Here is a 10,757-nt window from a genome sequence, read left to right on the forward strand (position 1 = left end):
TCAATTTAGAATGATTCTGATTCACACACATACGCAAGGTGGTGAGAACAAAATTGGCCGGTGCGCAGGTGTCATGAATCCCACGGTGATTTTGCGTATGCACTTATTTTGTGCGCAAAGTAAGAACATTTCCACGCACATATTAGTGAATGAGGCCCAATGACACAGAAGACAAAAGCATTAGCTTTCTGCTGCAAAAAATAATCAATGTTCTAGCTATTATGGTTTTTATTTTAGATTGATATACTGTATATGTACAGGATTATCCAAACAACGATCTCCCACCGCCATTACAGGAAAATTCCTGGGGAAATTCTTGCATAATTACAGCTAAAAACAACACGAGTACTGCATGTAAGGTAAGGTAACATAAGGTAAAGATGCAATGACGGGGAAGACAGACGCCCTAGCTTTCTGTCGCAACAGGAATGAATGCTCTAGCTGTTATGGTTTTTACTTTAGATCAGGATCATGCAAACAATGATCTCCTGCTGCTGTCTGCGGGATGTTAAAGGTTTAAATCATTTCTAAATGTTTCAATTACATCACATAAAGAGCTGAATGTGCAAGTGTAATTTTGAATGAGCACCTCCATAAGGTCTTCATCAGGGAAAATCCATTTAAATAAGTAGCAGACTATGTTAATGACAGTTGCACCTACAATCAGGAGATTGCGACTGAAAACACACCCATCATCCCAAAATGATCTGTGTACATAAATTTACACAACTGTACAGATATGTCTGTTATAACTGCAGTTATACATTTACATAGTATAAATATTTATAGTATTCGTAGTTGTAGCCTACTAGTGTTACAGTACAGTTACAGTACATAAGTGCATTTACATTCCTACCATTTCATAGTCAGGGCACAGATTTCTTGACTTCAAACTGGAAACCAGTTGGGCTAATGAAGCCATGCTGAGAAGACATGGAAGAAAAAAGGAAGATAATGCACTCTAGCTGTCCCCTTAAAGATTCTAACAATGGACAGAAACATAGTATCCATGAACTTTCTGCTAACACACAATATAAGGTGTGCCACACTTCATCTGGCAGTGATGATGCAAAATGATCAGAATTAATATCTGTCAGATATCCCAAAGTCACTGCTCACTATAAACATTATAAACTGCACTGGAGTGTGTCTATTACATAAGGAGTAAAGTCCCAAGATAATCATCCTATCACACACGGTACACCAACACAAGTGCTTTCACTGTTGGAGGTGTTAGACCTGTTCTGTGGGTGTGTACAGAATGTGACTCTGTTGGTAGTTTTGTTGCAGCTGTTAAAGCTGGATATGTTTATCATAACATCGTTTCTGTAAATGATAGTTATTGACATGTTATGCTGTTGTTATTGTTTATAAAGTGCTGCTTGTGCGCATGTTATATCTTGCACTAGAGGCTGACACTGCTGTGTTACATGTCACGCCTCTTTTGCTTTTGTGATGCCAGCTTGCTGTCTATAAATATACAGTGGAGAGACATGACGCTACTGTCATTTGGTTCTGTGTAAAAAATGTAAAGAAAGGACTTGGCAGTGGCCCTATAGTGCCATCTCCGTGTAAAAAGGGCTACAGTAAGGTGGAGAAGGACAAATATAGAGCACTAACCCTGGTACTGTACATGCTAGCTGACAGGTGTGCTTCCTGAGACACTTAACTGGAACAGAGCCATTGTTATCAATCTGTTCCATTTTTGCTTTTCCTGCTATGACATGTCAAAATGCTGCTGTGAACACGGCCTATGGGTGGATTTCTGTTGCTAAATTTTATTAGCTTTGCTCACTGTCTGGGGTGTAATGGTGGAATACACAGTCAATCCTGAATCAAGGTGTGTACACCCGAGACACAGAAAGCAACAACTGTCTTCACAGATTCATTACAATCCCCACTGACAAATAAACTAAAGAAGAAATCTGTGGAGTGTAGGCCTGTAGTCTCTTGGTCGACTAGTCGATTATTTGGTTGATATGCTCTCGTCCGACAAAATTCTCAATGGTCAAATAATCGCCGTGTTACTTTCATAAGGAGAAAAGTGCTACATCAATAGCTTTCCAGGATTAATCCATTATTTCCTGTGGCGGGGGGGACAGGCTAAGTTACCTGTGAAAATTTCTGTCAACAACGGGGGTGTTTTGAAAACATCCCTGTTGCTAGGCTAATTTATACAATGTAAAATGCCATAGGGGGCAATGTAAAATGCCCCCTTCACGCTTAACTGTCCTATCTATAAAGGCAAAAATGCCCCAAAAAATACATCTTAAAATTGCCATAGGCTGGCGCTAATAATGTTAGCATGTTGTATTTGCTTGGAAAACATGTTTAGTGTAAGACAGTTGTTTGTCGGTGAATCTTGTGAGTTGTAATGGAGCCAAATTATGTGCCATTACTTTTGTTAAATGTTGCTGTTGTCCCTGGTTTTATATGAGAAGAGGGAAAGATCGCTAGACGCTAGGCTAATTTATACATATGCCATAGACTTGTGCTAATAACGTTAGCATGTTGTATTGGTGGTCCAGATAAAGACAAGTGTTTGTCTGTCAATTCTGCGATTTAAAGTGAAGCCAATCTGTGTACTTGTGTTTGAAATTGTCTCTATTAAGCCATATATAATGTGTGTTTTGAATCAACTAAACTTTACAGCACTTAAACACAGTCCTCCACCGCCGACTAGCGTTTTGGAGGTGTAACTGCAGAGTGACACAGACACACCAACGCAGTAGTAAAAATAATGTGCATTTTTTTTTTCCCCACGACTAATCAATTAGCTTAAGATTATGTACGACTTTAGTCGACCAAGATTTTCTTTGGTTGACTACTGCCCTAGTGGAGTGCCCCTTTAAAGTAACATTCAGTGCTAAGGAAGCATGCTGTCCAGTTCTGTATGTCTCTCTGTTAAAGTGAAACAAAGTCAGAGAAACTTTACCCGGGGTGGCTGGCCCAGCGTGTCACCGTCTCTTCCCCATCATCCTCTAGCAGATCAGCGAATGCTGCTTCCAGATCCTCTAACTGACGAACACGGCGATCCACACACTCATCAAGCTCCTCCTGAACACACACATGCACGCGTACACACATGCACGCGTACACTCACACACACACACACACACACACACACACACACACACACACACACGTTAATTAGTTTTGATTGTTTTAATTATTTAAATACAATAAACAGCTATTATACTACAAGCTTTCTTTGCTGTCATCATGGTACAGCGGCAAGCAAAAGCTTGGGCACCCCTGATCAAAATCTATTTACTATGAGTAGGTGAGCAAGTAAAATATTACTCTTTTTCCACTGCCACTCTTGGCTTTATCAAGAAAAGTCACGCTACACCGATTTTTGTTTTCATTGCCAGTTTAGACACACCATGTGACGCATGGATCTTCTCAGGAGTAGGTCAAAAGCTAGGTTAAGTTAAATTAGATTAAGAGCAGCAGACAACAGACTCTTACTGCACCTCTGAAAACACACTGCACCTCCAACAGGTAAACGTCTTTGACCTGCCCTGCTGTGGAAAAACACATGCAACAAAAATAACTGGCAACTTTAACCATTGATCAGCCCACTACTTTAAAACGTCATCACACAAGACCAGCCGTCATCAGTTTAAGACACACAAGAAGGTAGCCCTGTTGTAATGGAAATGCAAATCCCTACTGTGCTGATCTGATGGCCCAAACCAAACCAAACTAAGCCAAGCCAAGCCAGCCCATGCCTGTCCAAAATAGGAATATGACCTGATTTCCAAAAAACAAAAAGTTAAAGATGACACATTTCTTCAATATGTTAAGCAAGATTAAGATTTAAAATTAGATTACAATTAACCCTAATCTCTAACCCCAAACATTAACATTTTCAATCTTTTCCAGTTTCAAAAAAAGAAAAAAAAGAAAGAAAAGGGCCTGAAGCAAAAGTTTGCGCACCCTGCATGGTCAGTACTTACTAGTGCCCCCTTGGAAAGCATCACAGCTTCTAAACACTTTTTGTAGCCAGGTAAGTCTTTTAAGTCTTGTTTGGGGGATTTTCACCCATTCTTCCTGCAAAAGGCTTCCAGCTCTGTGAGATTCTTGGGCTGTCTTGCATGTACTGCTCTTTTGAGGTCAATCCACAGATTTTTAATGATGTTTAGGTCAGGGGACTGTGAGGGCCATGGCAAAACCTTCAGCCTTTATCAACCTTCATCAGTCCACAGGACGTGTTTCCAAAAAGCCTCAGGTTTGTTTAGATGTTCCTTTGCAAACTTCTGATGCTGAATTTTGTGGTGAAGACACAGAAAAGGTTTTCTTCTGATGACTCTTCTATAAAGATTATATTTGTACAGGTGTTGCAGCACAGTAGAACAGTGCATCACCACTCCAGAGTGTGATAAATCTTTCTGCAGGTCTTTTGCGGTCAAATGGGGGTTATGATTTGCCCATCTAACGATCCTACAAGCATAATCTTACATTACGAACTAAGGAAACAGCTACTTGAAAACACTTTGCTATCTTCTTAAAGCCTTTTCCTGTTTTGTGGGAATTCGTTTTTTTAATTTTGTGCTAGGCAGCTGTTTAGAGGAGCCCATGGCTGCTGATTGTTCAGACAAGGTTTCAGGAGTCAGAGTATTTATAAAGCTTTGAAATTTGCATCACCTGGCTCTTCCTAATAATGATTGTGAATAAGCCAGAGCTCTAACAAGGTAATTATGGTCTGGGAGCCTGGTAAAACTTGTCTGAGAACTCAAATGTCTTGGGGTGCCCAAACTTTTGCATGGTGCTCCATTTCTTTTTTCGCTATAAAGTTTTACAAAACAAAAATAATACACTAATCTTGCCTAAAATGTTGAAAAGCATGCTCCATCTTAAACGTTTTGCCCTTTGGAGATTAGTTCATCTTCTACTTATCTAACTAGTCACAGTAAAATAAATTTTGGGGTGCTCATACTATTGCATGCCAGGGTACATGTCCTGCTAACGTTAAAAGTGAAATTGAGTATAGATACTTTAGGTAAAATAAAGTAATTAAGGTAGGTTCAATTAGATTTCTTCTTCAGAGGAGTACACTTTAAGTCAAGCTAATCCTGGATATTTTGGCGGATTCTATGAAATTATTTTAAACACTTAACGTGCTAGTCTAAGTAAACTTATGCTTTATCATGACTGAGTCACATTTGGAAGTGTTTCTGAAATATCTGTTTATATGTGCTCTTTATTGTGCCTAAAAATTATATTCTCACTCACTCACTCACTCACTCACTCACTGTATAATCTTAGGCTGGAAACCGTTGATAAAACAAAGTCTGACCTCCTCAGCATTGAGGCTGGGTCCTCTGAAGTTGTAGAGCTCCTTAAGGATGGCGTACTCTTCCTTGAAACAGACGAACAGACAGACAGACATCATGGAGCAGAGGTTAATTCAAGGAAACATGTTTTGCATTTAAACTGTGTATGTGAGGTAAATGACAAGCATCATAAGGAGGTCATGGAGGATTAGATTTCTGTGTCATTAACTAAGGAGTCTATCTGGAACTTCATACCACCTCACACTCTAACCAAACTGCTACTTTAAGCTTTCTGCTGTCTTGCATTTTTGTACCATGTAAACTGCCTGTTTGACTGTCACAGCTTCACCAATGAGCTCTGTTAGCTTGGACAATTTCACATCTCTACATTTTTTCCTCCATATAAAGCTTTACTGAGGAACAATGCTGATTATTTCACAAAAGGGTGGATTCAAACCTGGAAGCCCTTGCTTTAAGGCATGAGTGCTTATCACTGCACCATCATGCTGCCCAACAACAGCAGTGTCTCTTTCCAGAAATTATGACCAGTTACTCAAGATAATCCATAGACCTTGTTGTGAGCTGTTTCATGTAGAAACTATTTTCTTTCTACTGAACTACACCCACCAACTAGCTTGTGGTCACGACAGTGTGAGATGAAAACATTAATGGTTGGTGGGTGTCATTTGGTAGAAAGAAAATAGTTCCTACATGGAACTGCTCACAACAAGGTCTGTGGATTATCTTGAGTAACCAAGTCATGATTTTGGGAGAGACATTGCTGTTGAGTTTTTCAAATGTATTTTTTGGCACTTTGAGCACCACAAGCTAAGTGACATCTAGTTCCATTATATTGGAGAGAGGCGAGACATCTCTAAGGCTGATATCTCCAACACTCGGCAACTCACATCAAAACTATCTAGACTGATAAATAGTGCCACTGGTAAGAGGAAAAATACTTGTTTTTGAAGACATTTACTAGTCCACCTAACTGTCCACCTAACTGTTTAGCTACATATCCCATCAGTCCACTAACTGATGGGAAATGTAGCTAAACATTTACACATGGAATTGTTCACAACCAGAAAAAGTTGCTCCAGAAGGTTTATTTTATTAAGCTTTTGCCTTTTTACATTTCAAATACAATTTTTCTATATAGTAAAAGCAGTACACTAAAATTATGTATTGTAGTTGTTGTGTTTATTGCAAACTATGTAGGCAATAGACCTGTGAACTTTTCGAAATCACCAGAGTGAATGCATTCCTCATCTTTGTTTATGATGTGGTGCACACGGGTTGCCTGGGAACCACACCAATCTGTGAACTCGTGTTTTATTTGTCCTGGCAGACTTGTCTGCTCTGTGTCCGCTCTGGACAGATTTATGGCAACTTGAGATCTGACGAGCCGATCACACTCATTTATCTAATACGGGGCGCTGTTTGAGGCAATGACTGTAAAAAGGAGCGCCACTGAGGCATTTTTGAAGGGTGAGGAATCTGGGAAAGGCCCAAACCATTTTTGAAGGAGTTGGTGATCAAAATCTTTCAAGTTGTTTCAAGTATTATAGTAAAGTGATTAAAAACTCACTTTCAAGTTTTGATGGCAAAAATGTCAGCACTTTTTCACAGACATACTGGTGCTACGCTATCACAGCTCATCTCTGCAAGCTGTAGCCTGTTTACATTTGCCCGTCGCTCAGCACAACGTCACATTTCACTGCTCTGATTGAATCTAGGTCTATCCAGTTGCATCCAGAAGCATTTTGGTCTCCAGCCATCGACAACACCCCCCAGAAATAAAAAAAATGAACAGAAGTATTCCAGACTAACACAGATTTGCGATTTGGTCTGGCAATGTCAGGCATCAGACCGTCGGCTTGGTACCCTTATTTTAAGTTTCATTAATGAACCTTATATATTAAGGTATGTAACTGAGGACCTGCTTGTGTTTCTCAGCTGATTATTACTGAAAAAATATTGGCTTTATTTACTCCTGTGAAAACAACATTAGATACATTACCTAAAAATCACAGCAATGTGTGGAGTTTGGACATCAGAACACCAATAGTTAAATCCAGTGGTTCCCAACTTTTTCCCTTAAGGGACCCCTTTTCTGTTAGTGAGTAAACGTACAACCTCTAACTATACAAAATTTTTTGTGTATATTTCTTACTATATTAAGTGTATAACAATAACAGTACAGAAGATGAGATAAACTCTACAACTGACCCAAAAAGTGATCACAAGAACCACAGGAGGCTTGTGTTAAAGGAGCAATTTGGTGAATTTTGAGCAGATTATTTCCTGTGAATGCATCAGAGATGAGTTTTCCTGATATTTTAAGGATAGTTTTGTACGATTCTCAGTGTTATTTTTTTTTCATCCAACAATCATGCATACTTAACAGGCTTCTTTTTTGACAAAGTCAGTGTTTTCTCTTCCCTGACACTTGACCATTGATTTATTAGCTCCTTGGTTGTTTTAATTGCATACTTCTCTTATGCATGACAAAGCTGTTTAGCAGAGAGTGAAGGCTCTGTGAATATAGCTGGTGTTCAGCTCTTCACTGTGCCCTTTTCCTTTAAGACTTTTTATTAGTTTATATTTTGAATACTAATGTACCTTTAAAAATAACAATTTCACGTAGTTTTCTTCACAGAAATTAATGAAATGCTGAGATAAAGGCTTACTGTATATTTAAATTAGAATTACCACCGGATGTATGCCCCAGGGCACCACTCAAGTTTCTCTTCCAGTTTACATCCATGTCTGTGAAAACAAGGATGCTTCTCAAACATCTTACCCCCGACAGCACAGAAGATCTATACAATCAGCACAGTTTCAAGATTAGTGTCACCAATTCAGTATCTGACCAAATGTCTCCATGATATGACAGTGAATAATGGCTAGAAAAGTGTTTTTGCAGAACATTATGACGTCACAATTAAGTTGATTTTTCACCTTTCGGACATTAAATGTCCTCACTTAATAATTTTTTACTACTGGACATTTGTGTAAAGTCTTGTCATAACTAGCATAGGAATTCTTGAGCTATGGCCAAAAACATGTTTTGTGTGGTCATACTGACTGTGACCTTTGACCACAAAATTGCGATCACTTTATTGTTCAGTCCTAGTGAATGTTTGTGCCAAATTTTAAGAAATTCCCTCAAGGTTCTCTTGAGATATCATATTCACAAGAATGAGACAGACAAGGTCCCAGTGACCTTGATCTTTGACCATCAAAAACTAATCAGTTGATCGTTGAGTCCAAGTGGACATTTGTGCCAAATTTGAAAAAATTCCCTCACTGTGTTCTTGAGACATCACATTCACAAGAGACATAAGTGCCAAATGTGAAGAAATTCCCTCAAGGCGTTCTTAAGTTATTGCATTTATGAGAATGAGATGGAAGCAAGGTCACAATAATCTTGACCTTTAACCACCAAAATCTAAGCAGTTCATCCTGGAGTCCATGTGAACATTTGTGCCAAATGTAAAGAAATTCCCTCACTGTGTTCTTGAGATATCGCTTTTCACAAGAGAAATGACAGTCAAAGTCACAGTGACATTGACCTTTGACCTATGTCCATCAAAACCTAATCACTTCATCTTTAAGTCCAAGTGGACGTTTGTGCCAAATTTGAAGAAATTCCCTTGAGATATTGTGTTCACACGCATGGGACAAATGTACCTACATACGGACGGACAACCATTAAACATAATGCCTCTGGCCACAGTTATCAAGGCGCAGAGGCATAAAAAAGTTTTCTTCCACCACTTGAAATCAAGAAGGCCTCACAATCCCCCGTGAAGCTTTGGCAACCCCTAATGACATTCGGAACCCCCATGTTGGGAACCGGTGCTTTGATCAATGCCAGACCCATGCTATTTCCTGAGCTACAGCCACTTAAATCACTGATAAAAACCAAGGACCAGAAAATATTATTAATTTAATGCATCTTTAGCCCTTTTTAAATGGGAATTGTGCAAATTTGCAGGAAAGCCCGATCTTCGTTCAGCAATATAAAAACAAAATCGGGGAGTGCGGCGAAATGCCGCCTGCCTACTTTTGATCATACAGAATGTGCCTTTTTCCGGGCTATGGGGGGCGTGAGCAAGTAACAAAACGTGTAGCTCAGCATGTGATGTAAACAGTGAGTCAGTCCTTCAGTGATTCTCTCATAAGTTGGCCAGTCTTTCACCGTTCCCGCCATTTGACGGTTAACGGCCTCTACATTTGCGAGGGCAAGGAGGGCGTGCAATTCCTTGTCTCCCCAGTTGCTCATCTTTACAGTGTCTGTCAGGTTTGTGTTTCCCTCTTGCTATTTGCTGCTCATTCCTGCTATCAGCTGTTTCCTGTTAGTCTACCGCCAGCGGGTCGCACGTGCAGCGTCATCAACAGCCCCTACCGCGGCCGAAGGGCGCCTCGTTCTTTTTAAACCAAAAAGGTTCCTCAAATGTTTACCCCTACGCGGTGGAAAACTGGGCACTTCAGATCAACTCGCCAATCCGGCTCTGTGTGTCCAAACGCTCGCAGCTGGCCTGCAAAACGGCTCAACATTTGCCGAAAATCTGGCAGTGTAAAAGGGGCTTTTGACACTGTGTGAGGACCTGTCCAACACTTTGGGGATGGCACTGTATCAGGTTCAAGCCCTGTGTTCATTATTTCTGTGGTAGCAACCCTTTTGTTTCTATTTGGATACTGGATTGTTAGTTGAAAAGCCCCATCGAGTCTTTCTGGATATGATTAATTTCCTGTTAAGCCAGAGAGATTCCAAACTCTATTGTAAATGTAACTTCCTGTTTTTCAGGAAGGCAAAAATCTCTCACTGTTAGAAAGTGTTTCCAATCAAGGACAATGATCAAAATGATTTAAAAAAATCTCTACATTCTCTAGACATATGTTTGATTAAATATATGATTATGATTCAAAAAGTATGATCACATGTGCTGCTAAAGAAGTAAAATATGAGGTATGTCAGTAGGGTAATGGTATATACCTGTGTGTACAACTCCTTGAAGGGATTCTTACATGAGAAGAAATCCAAATCAATGTCCAAGATGTATGGCTCTGTCTCACTTAGAAATGTGGATATTCTCTTAACAATATAACTGGTGGATCCTTCTTCATCATCGTTCCCCAGGCCTGTCCTATAGCTGCCCTCTGCTGGTTGCAGTGTGTCAGTACATGTTAAGAGGGGCTCAGAGCAGCTGGCTTCCCCATCTGTATTATACTCTGTACGGGCTCTCTTGGCAAACCACCTCTCTATGTCCTCTTCAACATTCTCTCCTGCAATGCCACACAGAAAAGCAGAGAACAGTGTTAAATGGAAGCATGTCCATGGAACATAATCAAAATTAAAACAATGGATGAAAGACTATATATGTGTGTGTGTGTATACATACATACATACATATATATATATGTATACATATATATATATATATATATATATATATATATACATATATATAC

At 39.6% G+C, this 10,757-nt stretch overlaps 1 protein-coding gene across 1 annotated transcript in view; it reads right to left on the reverse strand.

The window, feature by feature from the left end:
- The window catches only part of c21h5orf22 (chromosome 21 C5orf22 homolog), a 76,456-nt gene that overhangs the window by 7,250 nt on the left and 58,449 nt on the right, over nt 1–10,757 (reverse strand). Inside the window, exons 5-8 of the mRNA XM_050074830.1 lie at nt 10,282–10,571; nt 5,303–5,365; nt 2,936–3,057; nt 857–923 (exon numbers count right to left, since the gene is read on the reverse strand). Of these exons, the coding sequence (XP_049930787.1) occupies nt 857–923; nt 2,936–3,057; nt 5,303–5,365; nt 10,282–10,571 (542 nt within the window). The remainder of the gene's footprint in view (nt 1–856; nt 924–2,935; nt 3,058–5,302; nt 5,366–10,281; nt 10,572–10,757) is intronic.

The sequence above is a fragment of the Epinephelus moara genome, chromosome 21, assembly GCF_006386435.1.
Source record: "Epinephelus moara isolate mb chromosome 21, YSFRI_EMoa_1.0, whole genome shotgun sequence".
In the NCBI taxonomy this organism is placed as follows: Eukaryota; Metazoa; Chordata; class Actinopteri; order Perciformes; family Serranidae; genus Epinephelus; species Epinephelus moara.